This window comes from Hoplias malabaricus, chromosome 10 (assembly GCF_029633855.1).
Source record: "Hoplias malabaricus isolate fHopMal1 chromosome 10, fHopMal1.hap1, whole genome shotgun sequence".
Classification (NCBI taxonomy): Eukaryota; Metazoa; Chordata; class Actinopteri; order Characiformes; family Erythrinidae; genus Hoplias; species Hoplias malabaricus.
The window spans coordinates 40565031-40587204 of record NC_089809.1 but is presented as its reverse complement, the minus strand read 5'-3'; the positions used below and the strand labels follow the sequence as shown (position 1 = coordinate 40587204).

General features: G+C 44.8%; 1 protein-coding gene across 6 annotated transcripts in view; it reads left to right on the top strand.

Moving 5' to 3' along the window:
- grb10b (growth factor receptor-bound protein 10b) overlaps positions 1-22174 on the top strand; it is an 85352-nt gene that overhangs the window by 53682 nt on the left and 9496 nt on the right. For 5 of the 6 annotated variants that reach the window (XM_066683712.1, XM_066683716.1, XM_066683711.1 and 2 more), the window contains 7 exons: positions 12841-12997; positions 16778-16893; positions 19746-19820; positions 19928-20065; positions 20422-20532; positions 21711-21809; positions 21931-22008. In XM_066683712.1, the coding sequence (XP_066539809.1) occupies positions 12841-12997; positions 16778-16893; positions 19746-19820; positions 19928-20065; positions 20422-20532; positions 21711-21809; positions 21931-22008 (774 nt within the window). Of the gene's footprint in view, positions 1-11541; positions 12050-12840; positions 12998-16777; positions 16894-19745; positions 19821-19927; positions 20066-20421; positions 20533-21710; positions 21810-21930; positions 22009-22174 lie in introns of those variants that run through there. The other variant, XM_066683717.1, reaches the window with a different exon arrangement.

Below are 22174 nucleotides of genomic sequence, written 5' to 3'. Positions count from 1 at the left end.
ACAGACCTGGCGTCCAATCAGAAAGCAGCGGGGCCTGACAAAATATTTCAGTATGGACACCACACACAGTAGTGCACTAGCAGTGGTGCTTAGTCTCTTTTTCTTTGGTAATGTACAGTGATCGCTCGTTTTTCGTGGGGGATGCGTTCCAAGAACACCCATGAATTTCCATGAAGTAGAAGAAATATATATATATTTTATGTATTTAACAAGTATTTGGACTTCTCTAATGTTTTTCAGCTGGAACTACATGTGATATTCTACCAGTTTCTTTAATAGAGTCATTCCTAAGCTGTGATTTAGTCAGTACATTTCACTCGGATGTGGACGTGAACAATAGAGAGACAAAAAGGGGCAGATGAAAGCTTTAATCTATGCACCAATCACATTCGTCGTCTCTCCAATTGCCCCAATCACAGGTCATCTTACAACACACTGTCAGCAAGACGTTACTGTGCAGTATGATGCATGTCGTCTGCTACCAAGAGGATGCACAGGGTCCACTACATTATTCAGATTAATAACATGTAGAATAATAAATGAACTAAAAAGAAGAGGAAAAGGATTTGAAAATGAAATCATAAAGATGTGTGCGCTCTTCTTTGCTGAGAATGGGCTAATAGCAAAAATATAGAAGAATTTTATGAAATTAATGCATTTAATGAAATATTTTGGCTAGTCAGCTTTGAGAGTTTTCCTAGATTTTCCCTCAGTATCCGCGATATAGCGGCCATAAGCCCCCTTGAAAAAACCCGCGAATCTGCGGAAGATGAACCACGAAGTAGCGAGGGATTACTGTACTGAGATCTGAACAGTGGCTTAGGATACTTAATACTAACAATGCTGTGCATGTCCCCATCGCCTCCGGTCACATAGAAAATGGTACAGCTGAGAGTGGGCTATGGTGGGACTCAGTGTCTGAGGCTGTACACTGTCTGTAGGAGCTGCAGAGTTATGACAAGTTGTGCTACCTATTGATACCTATTCTACAGCAGCTCTGCGAAGGCTCAGACCCACAGTTCTGAATGTTCCCATGTGGTGTTTTTTGGTAAATCTGTTCTCCTCTGATGCATTACCCAATCGGAGTTTACTGTAATGTCCTTCAACGTTCAGAAACTGTACCTGCTGGAACTAATGTGGGGAAAATGATAACTTTTATAAACAATTTTTATGACTGGAATTACCTTTAATTACCATATCTTTCCCCTCGTACTGAGGTTTAGACCTGTGCATATCTCCTGCTTATATTCCTCTTTTAGCTTTCCGAAATATCATCCTTACTGTTTTATTTAGGCGGCTATACCTAGTTACACATTTCTACAAAGCAGCACTTGCACTCGACAGAACACTGGGGTGTAGTGTGACACTCGTTTGTTTTGTAATCCACATAAAATATATGCATCTCCTTTTCCATTTTGAAACCACAACCATTAGCGCTGCCGCCATGTCTCAGACAGAGCAGCAGCACTGGTCAGGGACATTCGTCTGTGCCCACTGTGTCACAACTCAAACCTACTGTCCCCCCTCCCCACTGAAAGTGCACCACACCCACTCTCATCCCCCCCCCCCGATTGAGACTTGAAGGGTGATTACATAACAGCAAGTAGTTCTTGAGCATAGGGTGAAATTTAATCCTGCTGTAAGGCACTGTGCACTAGGGCCTGTCCCAGTGGAGGACGAGCGGTTGGGTGTCTTGCTCAGGGTCACTTCAGCCCTGGATGTTGAGGGAGGAGACAGTGCTGTTCCTTTATTCCCCCTCACTGTAGTTTTATGACTTGTGTAGCGCACTATATAGGAAGTATGGAGTGATTTGGGATTGAACCTCTGTTTCTCTCATGCTTGGTGGTGTTTTGATGTCTCTTTGAGGTAATATGGCCCCCTACTGGACTGGCATGATAATGCAGCCATTTTCTTATTCGTCTGGATGGGCATCTCTCTTTTTAAAAAGTATCTGTGTGGAAGAGGCCTTAGGCAGTACACGCAAAGTTGTTTGGGTGGTCTTGCTTCAGTGTGTTGGTTGGTGGACTCCAGATTCACACATTAATGTGCACAGTTTTTCATTGCGGAGGTTAAAGGTGATTTCACATTCTAAAAATCACAGCAGTTTTGTTTTGACTGAAGCCCATTGTGAGTCGTCTTGCCTCTGTGCTGCGTCTGGGCTTTCAGACCCAATTTGACGGGATAATTAGACGAGTCGAGGCTCTACTCATGAGTCAGCAGAGTTATCCAGGCGGGTTGTGGCATTAAAGAGGCTAGAGCCAGGATGCGCACTGAAGGGAATAGGACATGGCTTTCAGGAGCTCTCTGATTGTTCTGACTCTGGTTTTGTCTCAGTATCTCATTAGCGACAACGTCAGGCTTGGCCTCCGTGTACGCAGCTGCACGGTGGAGCAGGGCATTCATTAAAGAGGCACTCGTAAACCTGAGAGAGTCCTGTTACTGTATAGTTCCCATTGAATAAAGGTTCTGGGACAGTGCATTCACCACCTCACAATTTCCTTTGGGCTCAGGACAGAGTCTGTCACAATCACATTATTGTTTTATCCTGCAGTATACGGACATTACTCAGTGATTGTTGACCTCAGTGTTGTCCACTGTTTACTGTGTGTTTATTTACAGAAGACTGAACCTCTCCAGTGTTTTAGCCGCTCGCTCTGTTCTGTTCTCTGGTTCCCTCTGGTCTCTCAGATCTGGAGCTGTTATGTGGTTTTATTTAAACAGTGGTTTAATTTTATTTATTTTCTTTATTTCAAATATTTAAACATTTTCTTCTATTCGGGCGTCACGGTAGTGTCTCGAACCCATAACCTCCAGGTCCCTGGAGTTTTGTGACTAAGTCCCGCTCCAGGTGACAGTCACTCTTCAGACAGTCACCCAGAGGAAACCCACGCAGACACAGGGAGAGCACACCACACTCCTCAGACAGTCGCCCAGAGGAAACCCACGCAGACAAAGGGAGAACACGCCACACTCCTCAGACAGTCGCCCGGAGGAAACCCACACAGACACAGAACACACCACGCTCCTCACAGACAGTCGCCCGGAGGAAACCCACACAGACACAGGGAGAACACACCACACTCCTCACAGACAGTCACCCGGAGGAAACCCACACAGACACAGGGAGAACACACCACACTCCTCACAGACAGTCACCCGGAGCTGGACTCGAATCCACAATCTCCAGGACCCTGGAGCTGTGTGACACACTACCTGCTGCACCACCGTGCCACCATTGGGATATCATTTATCACAATTATTTCTGGGGCTAAATACCAGCCACAAAATATGGTTATTATGACAGGCCTACTCAGGACATATATATATATATATATATATATATATATATATATATATATATATGGCTTTAAAAAATATTTCACTAGTGTTTTCCTCTTTGGAAATAGAGGGTTGTGATCTCAGGCCTCATTTCAGTGAAAGTGTGCAAACTGTGTAACCACTACTTTCTGAATAAGAGCAACCATAGACGTATGGCATATCACGCCCCGAGGTGAGTAGGGCAGTCTCGCATGAAACAAATCTCATGTTTCAGCCTCCAGAGGCTCGAATGAAGCAGGCACAGACCTTCAGGAACAATGGTTAGATCCTGATTGGAGACGGCAGGCCTGGACACATGCGCTCAGCTCAGCACTCGTGAAGCCTACACCAGTTACGATGTGACACGCTCTTGTAGCCCTGAAGGATAAGGTTATCCTTGAAATTGAACACATGGAGACCATAACTCTGGCCAAACATGAGCAGTCTGCTAGCCCCAGTGACAGGGGGCCCCTGGGCAGACGTAGGCCTCCACAGTTCTGCTAGGAGGATGCTAATCTTCAAAGACTGAAGTTATCTGAACCACAGGCTGTGGCAGATATTTCCATGCATACGAGACTAGGCTCTTGTTGCTTTGAGTGGTGAGAGTCTGATTACCCTGAAACTGAAGCCAGGATGTTTCAGAAACTTATTTAACATTAGTTGTAAACCTTGGATAAACATTTAAATTATTATTGTGAGTATTACAAGGGGGGGAAAAAAGGTCTTTACTCTTTAAGTTGCTGCACACACACATCTAAGTATGAGGGACTTACCCCACACACTTTATTATTTTCAGTTCTGTCAGTCGATTAAACAATGTAATCACGTTAATCACAAGGACATTTCGTGATTAATCGCTTAATCATTAAAATGTTAGTACAGTGGAACCTCTACTAACGAACTTTCCAAGATACGAACCGGGCATTTGAATATTTTTGCCTCCACCAACGAACCACGACTCTAGAAACGAACCCGAGACTCCTCCGAGCCGGCGGCTGGAAATAGCCACTGACCCCAATAGGCGAGTCTCCGAGCGCCCAGACTTGAGCCATTGACCCATTTTCTCTCGTTCTCTCGACCCTCGAGTTTTTAAGATTAGCAAATTGTAGCTTTAGCAATTTAGCATTAGTGTAAATAGCAGACATCGAAATTCGTGCTAAGATAAACCGTATCTACGCTTCGTCTCCCCACATTCACCGCCTACTCTCGTTATTCCCCCCCCCCACCTCCCGTCATACAGCCAGGGCCTGTGTTACTCCTCCAGCCAGTCGTCACGTCTTCAAGGTAGCGATGTGTAACCACTTACAACTTTATTATTTATTTTTATTACTGTTTCCACTGTATTTCTCTTTTATTTTTAGTAACGCTACATGTATTTTTTACTAATTTGAGAGTGTTGTAAACATATATCAGTGCAAAAAGGGTGACTTTCGGGGCGGGGGCTGGAACCCATTAATTGCTTTTCCATTATTGTAAATGGGGAAAATTGACTCGAGAAACGAACTTTTCCACTTACGAACCGGGTCACGGAACGGATCATGTTCGTAAGTAGAGGTTCCGCTGTATTTCCTTGTTCTTTTTGGAAGGGAGATAAATGTGTATAGCAGTATGCACTACAAACTGTTTCAAGGAAACTTTATTATAACATTTCAGAGTAGTTTTTATGGCATTTGAATTCGAATCTCTTAATTTGCTGAGTAAAATTTGAGGGAGAGAGTTAACATCAAACACAATGAAGCTCGTTGAGTTTTCCCAATTTACGATTATCAGAACTGTCTCCTCCTCCTCTCTCATTTTTGTGGAGAGGCTTGACTCATTTAACAAAACAGAAGTACACTTTCAACACTGGACAGGAGCTAAAAGTACTTGGCTCTCTGGACTCTGTAGTAGGACTCCAGTGTTTTTGTATAAACATGACCTAAACATCTCAAAGTAATGCGTCTGTAAATAAATGAGTCCTGTTTCTTCATGTTTTTAAGACACAGACTTGTGGTGTTGTGCAGATTGATGCAGAAATACAGAATACTCTAAAGGGTTGGCAAACATTGAAGCCGCTCTGTACAAATAGCAGCTGCGCAAAAGACCACCCCCACCTTGTTAGGGAAGCGTCTGTCATCACTTCCCTGCGTTTAAGACTCTATCAGCGTGCCCTGATGCCTTAGGTGAGGTTCCCTTCGTGGAGATAACAGTCGCACACGTCTTACTTTCAGTCATTGTTTCCTGAAGATGAAGAATAGGAGATGCACAGGGTTCGACACCATTCTGTGCAGCTGAATGGACTTTGTTAGAAGTTTGTGTTATGCTGCGTGTCCTGTGTCAGTGAATGAGATTATAAAAGTTAAAGCTCTCAGCTCTGAATAAGAAGAGGTTTAATTTTGCACATTGGATGTTGCGAGGTCAGTGTGGCTCTGGTTTAGATAAATTTGGATTAAATTCAGCTTTGTACGGATCGGGTCAAGCTCAGGGAACATTGCTAGGCTTTGGCCTCAGAACCCAGGTGATGTCAGGGTTGTTTGGACATTTGGGTTCAGACCAAAGTCCAGTTAAAGGAAAGAAACTACTGTGAGGGGGCTGTGGCAAAACCTCTCCTGTTTGTTCCCTATGTTCAGAAAGTCATGCGCTCCACAGGGAGAACACACCACACTCCTCACAGACAGTCACCCGGAGGAAACCCACGCAGACACAGGGAGAACACACCACACTCCTCACAGACAGTCACCCGGAGGAAACCCACGCAGACACAGGGAGAACACACCACACTCCTCAGTCACCCGGAGGAAACCCACGCAGACACAGGGAGAACACACCACACTCCTCAGTCACCCGGAGGAAACCCACGCAGACACAGGGAGAACACACCACACTCCTCAGTCACCCGGAGGAAACCCACGCAGACACAGGGAGAACACGCCACACTCCTCACAGACAGTCACCCGGAGGAAACCCACGCAGACACAGGGAGAACACGCCACACTCCTCAGACAGTCACCCGGAGGAAACCCACGCAGACACAGGGAGAACAGTCCTCCTCACAGACAGTCACCCGGAGGAAACCCACACACACAGGGAGAACACTCCTCACTCCTCACAGACAGTCGCCTGGAGGAAACCCACGAAGACACAGGGAGAACACACCAAACTCTTCATACTAAATGAGGCATTCTTATTCTATTTCAAACCGATGTGACACAAGATGTTTCCTCAGTGTCTTTTTTGTGAATATTTTTTTTTAGTTAAGTCGAATGTGAAGTGTGTGAAAACAGTGACTAACGTCTCAGGACTTGTTGGCCTCATTTGGTTGTGGTCACCCTGAATATAGTCATGACTGCTTCTGAGTTTGAATGGCTTGAATCACCGTACATTCAGAGGATTATGTTTCCATGTCTTAAACTCCCTGAGGCATTCCACAGGTTGGGTTACATCACCAGGACTCGTCTGGCCGTCTCGCTGCTCTGTACGTGACGAATGTCTTATGTAATTTGCAAAAGAGGTATCAGGAAGCGTTGCTCTTTAACACAGAAATACAGACACAAAGAAACACCTTGTTCAGCTCCAGGGCTTCAACAGAGACAGGTGCCAATGGCCCAGAACCTGCTCCAGCACAGGGATGAAGGGGGTTTGAGTGAAGGTACTTGAATGCTTAAAGGGAACGTGAATTTTAGTCAAAAACACTTTTTATAAATTCCTGAGGATGTTACTCACCGTCTGCTGCTCTCTAGTCGGTTTAGGCTGGAAAACTGTGTTTTTACGAAGCCAGAGTGTCTGTAATTGTGTAAAAAAAAAAAAAACGGTCCGGTATTCTACGCTTTCTCCCTCTGCTCACAGCAGAGAAGCATCAAGGAGGGAGACCTCCAAACGTTGTAGATCATAAACAGGGATGAGGATGTTGCTCTATTCCTGCTTCGGTGTGTAATATAGGCTTATTTTTCTTGTATATGGAACCGACTCAAAATTTGGGTGAGCACTAACTGAATGAGAGTAAAAAGAGCGAAAGCCCTACAAAAGGAAACGGCTTTAAGTTACAACTGAGTTTCTGTGGTAATTTAAAGAGAACTTAGACTTAGTTACACTTTAGCCACCAACAAACAAATGTTGCCCTTCTCCTCAAACACACCATTCCTCCTTAAAAGGCAAGGGCCTCTGAACGTAAACAAACCAGAGAGCTCTGCCGTTCCCCACAAGTGTAGACGTTGCCTTTAACTCTCTAACACAAATGCCAGTCTAGTTCTGCATTAGAAGCACACACCAGCCCTCCGCAGGATATTCACCTCCTCTTACGGCTGAACCCTGTCTGATTATTTATTCTAGCATTTCCATACTCCTCTGAGTCAGTCCTGAAGCCATAACCAGCAAACAGAGATGATGATGCTGGTTTTATTGACTGTTTGTGATGAGGGCTTTAGGGCTGTGTTCACATTACACACCTCATTCATCAGTTCTGATGAGCTCAGATCAGATTTGGCGGTTCACATTCATATGTTAGTAATCTCTATCTGTCGGTAATGTGAACAAATCTGTCCCTGAAATGGCACGTGTGCACAATCTGATGCTTTTATGCACATCGCCTCGGGAACCAGCAACAAAAAGCATTGTATTTGTGAGATGACTCCTTGTATTAAATCTGGAAAAACACATAGTAGCTCGTGTGTGTTGCAACAGTCGAGGAGTACGTTATTAGGACGAGAAGGTGGGTTGGATGGAATGCTCGCCAGCTTGTTTTTACTGCTGCGTAGAGAGATCAACCGAATCCCCAATGTCTTCCTACACCCTATGTAGTGCACAGTGTAGGTCATACAACGGTTTTGCACTTACACTGTTCGTCAATTTATGAAACCGTTTATTATCAGCCATTTGCTTAAATCATCCCATCGAACTGGTGATCTGTCTGTAGTTTTATAATCTAAAGTGTACTATGTAGGGACTATAATGCTATTTGGCACACAGCTCGAGTCTCTTCTGTTGTTTTGCTGCAGTGCTGCTCCTGGAGGCGACAGCTCTAGGTGTATAAGTAAAGACAAAACAAAAGATCAAATCAGATCTGACTATTCACATTCATGTCACATGCCCCCAAATCTGATACATATCTAGGATCAAATATGTCAAGTATGAAACTAACTCAAATCTGATTGGACATGTCCGCACAGCCCTGAAAGCATCTGATTTGAGTTACTTTGCTCTGATAATGTGAACGTAGCCTTAGTCTGGACACAAACTAATGAGGTTTGTCTCCTTGCAGCTTTTATGCGACCTGGAATCAAATTACAGGAGGTCCTCAGGTTACGTCAGTCCCGAGTTACGATGTTTCGTGGTTACGACACATCTCCCATTTACTGTATAAAGCTTTGTTTCGACGCAAGTGGTTTTGCGTCGTAACGTGAACTTCGTGTGTGGTGTGCATGGCGGAAGAATACACGGTTAACCGGCTTGGGAATGAGGAGGACGGTGTCACCCCAGTCCCATTGTACGCCATTTTAGCTCGCTGCTACGTCGTTCTCTCTCACGTGTTTGATTTTGTGAACTTTTTGCCCTTCATTATGGCTCCCAAGCGTAAGGCAGATTCTTCTGATGGCAGTCCATTGGAGAAGAAAGCCATCACCATGGAAGTGAGATTAGATAATCATAAAGCAATTCGATAAGGGGGAAACTGCGACAAACATTGACTGGTCGCTTGGATTTAGTCGTTCAACTGTCGCTACGATAATCAAGGATCTGCTCCTATGAATTGTGTTTTTTGATAATTACTGTTAGGATAGGTGTTAGGATAGGATAAGTGCTTACAGTATGTTATTTATGTACGTATGTTCCAACTTGCATAGAAAATCGGTTTACGACGCGGCGTAGGAACGGATCAACGTTGTAAGTCGAGGACCCCCTGTATAGCACCGTCCACTTTTTTGCATCTTTCACAAACTACCTGAAAGGAGTTTCCCCAATGTATTTCCTCAGCTGGTTTCATGAATGATTTAAGAGGACATTTTATACCCTTTACTCCACGACTGAACTGGACTTAAACATCTGAAATGCTTTGGTCAAAAGAGCACAAGGAACAATCGGTACAACTTTTTTCTTACCCTGTCTAAACAGCCCTGTTCAGAACAACTGATTTTAGCCTCTCTCAAGAATGAGCCTCTGTTTACGCCGAGCACAAGGCGCCATGAGTCAAGCCCTAGGAGAAGAAATGCGGGATTATATATAAACACTGAAGTGTACAAAGGAAAATTCTCAAAGATTTAATTAATAAACAATTGTAAACCATTTCTTAACCTTTATTGGTGTAGTCTTTTAATAAGTCATTGTTATTGCTTCAGAGAATGTTGTTTTTCTGATTGTCGTCTTGTGAAATGTTTATCCTTCCATTATCCCCTCGTTACCATTTGATTACTTGAAGAGATGGATTATCTAGACTTTAATGAATGTGTTTAACTCGCATTGTAATCCTCTGGCAGGCTGTAAAACAAATGATATGGTAGTAAGCAAATGAGTTTTACAAGCGCAGTGTAATGGTGTTTCCTGACTGAATGTGAAACCTGAGGTGGAGGCGGGCGTCCGGCCCAATTCAGGGTCTCTGGCCTGGCGTAGACGTCTGTGGTCAGCATGGAGACTGACTGCTGTCTAATGAAAGGCTTTGTTTCTTCACTAAATATGTGCCGCTTGGCTTTGGGACAAAAAGCAACTACTCTGAAAACACTACCTTTGGACACATTTGATGATGTCCACCCTTAAAATCCACAACGTATGTTTGTAAACTGACTTGACTTGTTTCAGCTCTTAAATATTTCACCTCCTTGTGCTTACAGCTTAAGGGTGGATTAGTTTTACCTGAGATGTTGGTGTAATTAGAGGGGATTGCTTGCAAGATCTGTGATTGATAGGGGACATAATGAAATAAATCAGTGCACATTAACATGTGAAACTGGAGGCCACCAACCCACATATGGTGAAACAAGACCCACCCCCGCCTAAGTCAGAAAATATGGGATAAAACGAGCCGTTCTGATTCTGCTGTGTCAAGTGAAGAGACTTTAGTGAAGACACTGGGGTCTTGTAGGGTCTGATGGGTTCTTATGGGACCTGTCGGTCTGTTAGGGCCTGCTGTGGTGGAGGGTCTGTCTCTTTGCAGGCTTTTGTGGACTGAACTATATTTAAGAAAGCGGAACACTTGAGAAATGTTGACTCTGTGGACGAGGAGGATGATGATACTGTGTGGAGTGGAGAAGTAGCGTTGGGCCTGCAGGTCATCGCCCCCCACCCCCACTCTCTGACTGTCTGGGTGATGGAGTGATGGGAGGAAGAGGGGAGGGGCCGTCAAGCCAGCTGGAGCTCTGGAGAGTTAGCATGCCTTTTATGTGACTATCCTACCAAACTTTTTTTTTTCTTCTTCTCTCTCTCTCTCTCTCTCTCTCTCTCTCTCTCTCTCTCTCTCTCTCATTCACTCTTTCCCCACCCCCAAGGCCAAATTCTCCCCCCCTGGAGGCACTGAAAGAGCTTGAGTCATCCTTTCTTTCCGACACTGCAGTTTTTGGTGATCACTGAAGTTAAACTCGGTCGTTGCCTGTGTCCAAACTGTAGTGGTTTTACAGGAACTGCTGCGGAAGTCGGTTCAACCAAAATTCACAGTAATAGGCAGGGCCCAGTCTTCATGCCACCCCTCTGTCGTATGAGCAGCTTCAAGTTTGAAGGTGTGGTGTGTGTACACGCTGGGTTGGAGTGTGTGCGTGCATTGAATTGGAGCTTGTGTGTGTGTGTGTGTGTATACACTGGATTGGACCGTGTGTGTGTGTAGGAATACGTTTCGAGGCTTAGCGTTTTCCCGTTCTAGCTCCTGGACCAAGCCGAGTCGGTTTCATTGCAGCAGTAATGAGCCTTGCCTTGTCGTGACAGAGGTTTCAGACTTCAAACTTCAAAGCTGAACTTTCTGAGGGTTAGGGGTGGGGTGTGGGGGGGTGGAGTTTGGAGAAAAAGAAACAAGCCTTCACTTGAAACTTGTCCGGAACTCCTGCAAAATGAAAGTTCAAACGGCTGATATTCCTCCCCCTCCTCCTCCCCCCACCCTACCACACACACACACACACACTTCTTTCTCCTTCACTCCCTGTTAAACCTGCTAAAATGTGAGCTCTGAAAAAAAAGAAAGGGGAGAGTGAAGCTATGCAGCAGGCAGGAAGAGAAAAAGTTGGCCATGCATGTGTATGACTGTGTGTCTGTGGGAGTGCATGTGTGTGAGATCTTGTGTGTGTGTGTGTGGGAATGATTACATCAGCCCGAGCCAGCTCTATGATTGGTTAGGGAAGTGTGGTTTGATTCGCTACCTAAAAGCCTGCGCCTGTAACCCTTTGTGAGGGGAACAGAACGAAGTTGTCTGCCAAGCTGGAAACAGTGCCATCTGCTTCCTCTGTCCCGAACCAAAAAGCCAGGAGGAGAGGGGGAGAGGGAGAAGGAGAGAGAGCAAGAGGGGGAGAGAGGGATTGAAGCAGAGAGTGACAGGTATGGTACAGTGAGCCACTGACAGCCAAGGACCTGAGAGCTTGGACCAGCTTTTGGACACCCCCTTTTTCTTTTTTCCCTCCCCCTCTTTCCTTTCGTTTCTTTTTCCCCTCATCTTTGCCCCCTCTCTGGTGGAGTTGTGGAGAGCAGTGGAGAAGAGCTTGGGCTTTCCGTGCACGGAGGAGGCAGGCTGCCAGCGAAAATGCCATCGTGTTCTCCCAACTGGTGCCTGCTGAGGCCAGTGGAGGTAAGATTTCTCTCAAATTGCATGCCGCCTCCTCGGGGAAGGGAAGAGCCCGTTTCTCCTGCTGCGGGGACGGGCGCCGGAGGCTGTGTGCAGAAGGGCTGTCTGGGTGCTGTGAAATGGGGAACTTCAGTGATATTTTTTTCTGAGGAGGGGAGGGAGAATCACCAGAGCGTGGACTTGTGGACGCTGTGACGTTGAAAGTTTGAGGGATAGCTTGACGAGGATGCGGTGAGGCCGGAGCTGTGTGCGCTGAAAGGAAGATGTTGGAAGGCTTTGAAATGTTGACGAGATGGGATTGGGGACCCGGGAGCTCAGCGGTAGGAGAAGGATGTGTGCGTCTGTGCAGGCCGAGGTGAAGGATTAGAGTTTGCGGACGTGAGGATGAGTGCGAAACATCCAGCGTAGCGAATGCAGAAAGGGAATTTTCCAGAAATCGGCCACAGCTGTGAACCGAAGTGTGTTGTATCTGTTTGATTGCTTGGGATTATGCAAGTCATGTGTTGGGGTTTAAAAAATAAAGGCATCACAAAATGCAGACACTTTATTTGATCTCACACACTAGATCTTCCAAACTGTGCGTATTCGGGAAACAAAAGTATAAACCGAACGTATTCTCCTCGCTTTAATATCCCTTTATTTCTTTTACTTTTAAATGAATGTGAGGTGGAGCTGTGACGCAGTTTAAAAAGCCCTCCGTCTTCTAACGGGAGACTTTTCTAACGTGTCGTGGCTCCCTGGCCGTTGTGCCACAGCTCGAGCAGGGCTTGAATTGTTTGTTTTCTCGTTTGCAGATCATAAAAATCTTCAGCGAGGACGGCATGGGGAAGGTGGTGGAGATTCCGGCCGACATGACGGCGCGAGACCTGTGCCAGCTCCTCGTGTACAAAAGCCATTGTGTGGACGATAACAGTTGGTCGCTTGTGGAGCATCACCCGGCCTTGGGGCTAGGTAAGTGGGCAAACGCCAGACGGACACTGAGACAGTGAGAGATTGTTGGCCTCTTTATGTAGAAGCCAATGAAGACCTTTTGGAGGGAGCTTTGTGAGGGGTGGACAGTGTCCACGTCTGTCCTTTCATGTCTGGCTGCTGCGTGTAATTGATTAATGGCAGGGGGAAAATCCCATCACATGGGGGAAATGACGACGACGATGGGGCAGAGGTGGAGATTTGGTCGTTGGCTAAAGCCACAGGAGAACAGCGGTGAGGATTCACACCAAGGCGATTCACGAGCAGCTGTGTTTCACTGTGCCTGAATTTGTGGGACTCTCAAACACGTACAAGGATTAACCTTGAGCTTTATACGCATAATGCATGCAAGAATGAGGTGAGCTCATCTCTACTGAAGCCTCTTAAAGCTTGTGTGTGACGCTGAATCCATCCATCCATCAGTCAAATGTTATTTATATAGCGCTTTTCACAACAGAAATCATCACAAAGCAGCTTTAGATCCAGGTCTGATCTCCTCTGAGCAGAGGGCGTCGGAGTCAGTAAAGACTCCCTCAGCACAAGGAAGAAACACTAAGACAAACCCAGAATTGCAAAGAGCCTGTCGTCCACACCGGAGACACAACAACACATCTGTAACAGGAACTGAAAGAGATGGAGTTATAGGAATGTGAAGGTGAAATATCAGTGATGAACCTGTGAGACGAAGCAGGAGGTGGTCAGTGATTCTGCGGGAGAGGAAACACTGGTGTAAAGCCCATTTGGGCAAAAACAGACCCTGGCACGGCCAAGCAGGATGCTGTAGGTGAGACGAGGCCAGGATCTGGAACAGGATGCACAGGGGTGAATGCTGGATCAGGGCAGCAGCAGGAAAATGGGCATCTCGATACATGAGGGAGAGAGACCGGAGAAAGGACACCAGACAGGATGGGAATATATAAGGGGGTTAGTAGGTTCGTGTTAAAACAGGAGAAATATCACCCTTCAGAAAGGAGAGAGAGAGGTCTGGTTGGTGGTTACCAGAAATCTTACTAAAAGCGCCACAACTCGGTCATTAAGACAGGGTTAATACAGAGTAGTTGTGATGTGTGAAACAGCTGTAACACAGAAAAAAGAGTGGCCTGAGAGTGGATGATTAACCAAAGCTTGTGTGAAAAGGTAGAATTTCGATTTAAAGACTAAGATTTTATGAGACATGGAGGAGACGATAGATGGCTCCACAAGGGTTCTTTATTGAAGGGAATTGTTCTCTATAGAACCCTGAACAGAATATTTTGCCCGATTTAAATGTTTCTTTGCATCATGAAAGTGTTTGTTACAAGAGAGGAACTGTTTTTGGTGCCGAATAGAACCCTTTATTTAAAAGGTACCACCCCGTCACGATGCAGAGAAACCTTTAATCATGCAGCAGGCTCCTCAAGTGTTCAGCTTTCTTTATAGAACCATTTTCTTTACTAAAGAACCCTTGTAGGAGCATCATTTTTCAGATAGTTCCGACTTGATGGCCAGATATATCCTGCATCTCTCTGAGCTGAGACTTTCACTTTCAAAATGACTTTTTCTTTCTTTATTCCCTTCTTTATCTCTTTATCTTTTCTTTTGCAATACTTTCTTGGAACTGATGGTTAATTTAACTTCAAGTTTCTTCATGACTTTTTGTTGATAAGAACTTTAAGCAGGCTGTTTCTATAATTAACTACAGTAGGACTGAATGTCTTTAGACCAGACTGGTGTAAGATACGTTATAGTCAAATAGTTACTGTATAATAAAGATTTAAATTGTCAAATTGTTTAAATCTTATGACTTTAAGAAAAATAAAAATGCATGTTCACATTAATATGTAAATCTGGAGTCCACCAACCCACCCACTGTGAAAGAAGTATGCTTTTTATCCCATGTCAGAAAACATGGGATAAAATGAGCCGTTCCGATTATGCTTCGCTTCTGACAAGCGCAGAGACTTAGAATAGCCCCGCCCCCTCGTCTGAGTCTGTCCAATCACAGCTCTAAATCCGTGTTAGTGAAAGCGCAAGGACGAGGTTAAACACAGTATAACAGACGCAAAGAGTGCAGAGAAATGAGAGCACTGAGTAAAAATGGAGAAGAAACTCGCTCCTCACTGCTGTGCGCTCGGGGTCGGGGTGAACAGCGAGCGGCTCATTATCATTTAAAGGAACAGGTGCTGAAAGCGGGCGTTCTGAACAGGGGCTGTTTACACAGGGGGAGAACACTGCTGTGGGGTTTGGACCAAAGCAGGTCACAGACGTTTCATTAAGAAGCAGAGCTGTGGAGAAGAGGGGGCTATTTCCACTTCAAGGCTGGGCTGTAAATTGATTTGATCTAGGCACAGCCCATTTTTAGGCCCTAAAATGCCATAGCGTTTTGGCACTGTCAATAAATACTAAGTGCATGACATCATCTGTGGTGGCCAGAGCAGGTCACTGGCTCAGAAGCAGAGGTTATTGCTAATGCATATTGTAATAATATTATATAGTTCTACAGTTACACACTGGTAGTTCATCTGTTACTCTGCATACTTTGTTATACCTCTTTCCCTCTTGTTCTTCAACGGACAGGATCCTAACAGAGCAGGTATGATTACCACCATCACGCCAGTGTCACTGCAGCGCTGAGAATGATCCTCTGGGGGTCCTGACATTTGAAGTACAGGGGGCTAACAATCTATGCAGAGCAACGGGGGATTACCATTTGTAATTATTGAAATGTAGAGGGACCAGAGTGGTCAGTGGAGCTGTTTAATTGTAAATACAGCTCTTTAAAATGGATTTATTCGTAAAAAGCCGCTAAATTTTAAATTGCTCTGCAAAATGCGTTAATAGCTTAAGGTTTAGTTACTAGCTTTATATAGTGTGTGACTGATGTGTGTGTTGTTGCTACACTCTCAGAAATAAAGGTATTGTTCCTAAAGCTACAGACAGTGTAGTGTACCTTTTAAAGGTACAGACGGTGATGTTAGAGTCCAGTTGTGTTCCCTAAAGGTTCATTACATTCTCTTCTTCAGAAGGAGAGGGGGATCTCTGTAATCTTTCATTCTACAACTGTGGAGAATAAAATAGAGAATAAAAGTCCTGGAGATGAAATGGGGCGAATGTTTGAAACGCAACTTTACCATATTCTATATTCATTGTAGATTTTAAAGTTATGATTCCTATAGGAACACTCTATAATGATGGTTCTACAAGGGTTCTTATTAAAGACAATTGTTCTTTATAGAACCCTGAACACTCGAACATTTGCATGACTAAAGGCTCCCTCTGTTACGACGTCAAGCTTGTTACAGTAGAGGAATCGTTTTTAGTGCCCTATAGATGCAGCAGGTCCTTCACATGTTCAAGGTTCTACATAGAACCATTTCCTTTCCTAAAGAACCCTTGAAGAGCCATCATTTTTAAGTGTGTAGAGAATGAGGGTGACCGTGACAGTGTAGGGGTGATAGGTGTTTGTGCTGAGGTGGCTGTCCCCTTGCTGTCGACGACGTCTCGCGGACAAACAAGACTCTCTTGGTTTTGCCAGCTCCCTCTTCCCTGTTTGTTTTTCAGTCTTCTGGGAGAGGGCAGGTAAACAGAAGATGATATCATTCCGAGTGCAAATAAAAGTCCGTTCAAGGCTTTGTTTCGCAAATATTCATTTGTACTTACTCGAGGCTGTAATTTCCGTGGATGGGCAAATGTTGTAATTAGGGAAATGTGTGGCTTTGTAGAGAACGAAGGGTTTTGGCCGTGTCTGACTCTCCTTTCTCTCTCCTTTCTTTCCGTCTGCAGAGAGATGTTTAGAAGACCATGAGCTGGTGGTGCAAGTGCAGGCTTCGATGTCCAGCGAGAGCAGATTTCTCTTCAGGAAGAACTATGCCAAATATGAATTCTTCAGAAATCCTCTGGTGAGTTGATTCTCCGCGCCGTCTGTTCACCGGGTGTGTGATATTTGACCTGTGTGATGGACGTGAGCATAGCTGGATGTGTGTGTTTGTAAGACGTGGTCTGGGGTGTGTAAAGAAACTGTTTTTGTTCTTTCTTGGGAGATGTAGATATCAAGTGACAGGCTTCCACTTCAGTGAGCTCGCCTCGCTCCCACTCAGACCCTCCCCAAAGGGAACTCATTCTTCCAGATGCAGTTTCACTGAGACGGAGCTCACTTTGGCCTGTTGTCAACATTTTTTCCACTGAAGTTTAAGGCAGGAAACACAACACCCGACCAGCCAAACTATTACAGTGTTACTAATTTCAGTTACAGATTCAACCACACGGAGAACCCTGACGGCTTTTATAGACTGGAACATGGTTTGTTCCCACTCGTCCACGTTTTTGAACGTCTGAACCTGACCCAAGCTCAAAACTGCCACAAAGCCCTGAACATGACTTGAACGTTTTAATGATAGGCGCCTGTTAAATTACATCAAATAAAACATTTAAAATAATGATGTAATAAAACAATAATTGGCGATTTACACATCGCTTTCCAAAGAAAAACCTGTCTCTGTTTGTGGAAGTTTAGTTACATCATTTGAACACAGCAGTTGTCCTTCACACGGTGTGAAAAACTCACGATGAACCGACCAATAGAAATGCTCCAAAATGACTGAATAAAATCTTTATACTGTGACTTCCACTGAAAGATGAAGGTTTTGTCCCTCTCCTGTACAGCTACTGTTTTGGGAGATACATGGACAGTGATGATACATAAAATTAAAATAATTACCTTGGCCTGACAAACGAATACAAACATCCTTTTGGCTGCACTTCACCGTCCTTTCCTGAATCTGTTTGTGTCGTATTTACCTCATGTTTCCAGGATCTCCTGGGGGGGGATTAAACCTACAGCAGGGGAAACATGTCGACAAGGACGACCTCTTTAAAGAGTGAGAGGTTCCAGCTGTAATCCACAGTGCTGCGTGCACTCTGACACACTGAGACCTATCATTATAAAGGATTTACGCTGAACAAACTTCTGTTATTTACACAGTTCTGTGAGTTACTTGAGCGTCCGTGTCGAGCCCGAGTTGTTGGTGTGGGCCAACGCCATGCAGATGGAAAACCGTTGACAGGCAGATGACAGGCAGAACGGTCGGAGAGGTTTCTTCAGCACTTGGCTCTTTCCAGTGGATGAAGAAGTGTCTGGAATTATTTTTAATTTCCTCAGTTTCCTCTTCTTTCACAGAAGGAAAATGTGCTTTTTCAAACGAGGTTTACTTTAGAGCTGTTTTCTTTCGTCATGCACCACCAACCCAATGCATCCTTTAAACTCCAGTGGGCTTTGGTGTGTGGCGGTTAATAGCTGTTTTCCTTTTATTTTTTTATTTATGTTTTTAAACAAACCTTTTGCATAATGGAAATACCGGTTGTTGGTTAATGTTCAGAAGTCTTAACCCTGTATTAATCCTATGGTTTAAGGCTACTAGGATCTACCGTAATGACCCCGTATTAATTATGTATTCATTATATCAGTGGTTCTCAAACTTTTTAGACCAAATACCACGGATGAGTCACGGTGGGTCCAGAGTCTACCTGGAATCATTGGGCGTAAGGTGGGAATACACACTGGAGGGGCCGCCAGTCCTTCAAAGGGCAACACAGACACACACACACTCACTTACACTTACGGACACTTGTCACCAATCCACCTACCAACGTGTGTTTTTGGAGGAAACCCACGCAGACACAGGGAGAACACACCACACTCCACAGACAGCCACCCGGAAGAAACCCACACAGACACAGGGAGAACACACCACACTCCTCACAGACAGTCACCCAGAGCGGGAATCGAACCTAAAATCTCCAGGTCCCTAGAGCTGTGTGACTGCAACACTAACCTGCTGCGCCACCGTCCTTCATTAATAATTAAGTATTTAAGTCAATTTTATAAAAGTTGATCTGGCGTACCACCTTTCGCAGCTTCACGTCCCACCAGGGAAACACATACCACAGTTTGAGAGCCACTGCATTATTAGTATGCAAATTACGTAGCTGCAACAGCCAAGAAGCGAAGTGTGAACTGTGGTTCAGAGCGAGTCGAGTAGGGACTAAACCGTGGTGTGTAAACCTAGCAGAGCGCTGATTGTCCAGAGAGAGTCGTCACTCTACGCCACGCAACGCAGACGACCAGCACCAACTCTCCAGCTGCAGCAGAGATCACGTTTGTTTTTATCCGACTCACGACGGCAGCTCGTAAAATGACGCCGTGGTCTTTTGAAGAGGTTCAAACGCTCCTTGGATCGGTGGCCGACGAAAGAATCCAGCGAGAGCTGGACGCTGCAACAAGGAAGGAACAAACTCTACTGATCTGTCTGAACTGATGACGGAGCTGTGTTCAGTCACAAACAACAACAACACGCCGATACACCATGAGTAAACAACTTTACCTCTGGCGTTGTTGTGGTTTCCAAAGCCCAATGTTCCCATTAGAGACTGGGTCTTGAGAGGACACCAGATACATTTCGGGAGGGGGGGGGGTGGTACTGGAAAATGGACCAGGGACCAGAAAGAGTAGAGTCCAGTAGAGTAGCCACCATGCTGTGGACAATTTACACCTTTCACCTCGATAAAGACAGTACCTTTTGTGCATTAAGACTCAAGTCTTGCTGGGAGTGGAGGAGTGTCTGTGTATCAGTAATTAAGCTTTCTCCCTAATGATAAACCTTCCACATGTGGACTGCATTTTTCTTTAAGGCTTAGAATCTATCTCTCTCTCTCTCTCTCTCTCTCTCTCTCTCTCTCTCTCTCTCTCTCTCAGACCTTCTTCCCAGAGCAAATGGTGGCCTGGTGTCAGGAAAGTAACGGTACCATCCCCCCCTCTCAGCTCTTGCAGGTAAAGTGTGGATTCTCCTGCTCCATGTTTCTGGCCTCTTTCCAGTTTATTGTTGTCTTTTTCTTCCATCATTTGTTTTGATATCCTTCTCGTTCTTTGCTCTCCAGAACTTTTTAAACTCCACCAGTTGTCCTGAAATCCAGGGGTACCTGTACGTAAAAGAGACTGGCAGGAAATCATGGAAGAAGCTGTACATGTTTTTGAGACGCTCAGGATTGTACTTCTCGACGAAAGGAACGTCAAAGGTCCGTATTTGCGGCTCTCTGAAAGCGTGTTGATTTTTCAGCTCATCAACAGTTAACGAAGGTGTACAGGGGTGTATTCCCTGAAGTGTGTTGTCTATAGACAGTGTGTTTTCACTTTGGAAGTGAATGTGTATGGCACAGTGGCGCTGAGGGAAGTGTAGTGACCCCACACAGAACCAGGGTCCTGGGGTTGTGGGTTCAATCCCAAAATCACACAGATTAATGGAGTGGCTGTGTCTGAGTGAGTGTGAACCTGGTGTGCCCACATTGTGACAGAGGGGGGGTCAGGCTGGCACTGGTGGGTTTTATTTATAAATTTGCTGCACAGTGACAAGTTCTGGACTGAATTTCCACAGGAACCAAGGCATTTGCAGTTACTCGCAGACCACGAGGAGAGCAATATCTTCACCGTGATCACAGGCAAGAAGCTTCACAACGCGCCGACGGAGTACGAGTTTTGTATAAAGGTAAGGCCACACCACTACGGTGGCCTGCTGAGTCATATCACATGAATATTTACAACGTAAAGAAAAGCTGGGAACACTACATTTTAAGAAATCTGCGCTCGTCCAGAAATGTCCAACTGACTGTGATGAAGACCCTGGAGGTCCACTTCCCTGACCCACTTTCTGATCATAAAACATTAGGGATCAAACCCGTCCTCTCAGCAAGATCCCGTCTCCTTCATCACAGTTCAGAAACAACAACCTGGCTTCTCTGCTCTATTTTTTTTAATACTTTTTTCCTTCTTTCATTTTTTTTATTCCACTGTTCATTCTTTCTTGCGTCCTTTTTTTAAAATTAAAATTCTTTCTTTATTTAATTTGTTTAAATTGTCATCCACTCTTTGTCTTATCTAGCTCTTTCTGCCTTCTTTCTTTTTTCTGAATTCTTCATTATATCTATCTTTTTCTGCTTTTTCCGAATTAAATTTTTTAAATTTGTTCTTTCTTTCCATCTATTTTTTTTTCATTGTTTTAATCGTCTGTTATTCTTTCTGCATTTTCCTTCTATCTTCTTCTATCATCTACATTTGTGTTGAAATAATTCCGATAAAGGACCCATCTGTTAAGTCCAGTCCTAGTCGCTCAGATTGGCTGCTTAACTCTCGTAGCTGTCTCCTAGCTCTCCACACTAAGTAGCTCCCTAACGAGCGCGAAAACAACTCAAGTGCCGATAAACCGACATCTCTGTGCTCTACAAGTGTGATAACACCAGTCAGAGGTGAGAACGTTTGATGTCCGCCCCACGATGCCCCCGGCTCATGTTTATACTTCAGCTCGTCTGATTAAGATGCACTCGGTTCACCTTCTGGGTTTTGTGATGTAAACATGGTTATGAAATCCAGCAGTGGAGGAAAATAATTGGGCTGTAATAAATGTGATTATATAATAATTATTCATGTGCATGGACCTCTTTCGCTCTGTTTCTTGGCCAGAGCCGAGCCCAGAGTGTATTCCATCTGAATCAGCACAGTTCACGTAAGGCTAGCGGTTGGAGGTCGTCTGAGGATGTTTTGTTAGCATGCAGATTAATGACTCGAGGTTGCCTGAGGCTGTGTTTGCGTGCCGGCTGAGAATCGGAGATTGCTCGCGGCTGTCGGGTTAGTGAGCGAGCTAACGTGTCTCTCTGTGTTTATCTTCAGCCCAACAAGGTGCAGAGTGAGCAGAAGGAGATGAGAATGTTGTGTGCGGAGGACGAACAGAGCAGAACCTGCTGGATGACGGCTTTCAGACTGTTCAAGGTGCGCTAACCTTTCAATTGTTTTTGCTCCTGGCTGTGAAGGAGTAATGCAGAAATGGCCTGAGATCTGTAGGGAAGTGTTTCAGGATTCATTTGATGTCTTCTGTGTGTTTCTCCTACAGTTTGGAATTCTCCTTTATCAGAACTACAAAATCCCACAGCAGAGAAAAGCTTTGCTCTCGCACTTTTCAACACCAGTGGTGAGATCCCCATTCCTCTCTCTGTTCTTTCTTCTGTTTTGTCTTTTTGTGAATGAGTGGGGTCCTTTTACTTCAGAAGCAGATGTGAGGGTGTTGGGCTTTATGTTGTTGAACGGGAAGGCCTGCAGATACGAGCACTTTTCCAACACTGCCCTCGACAGGTGAT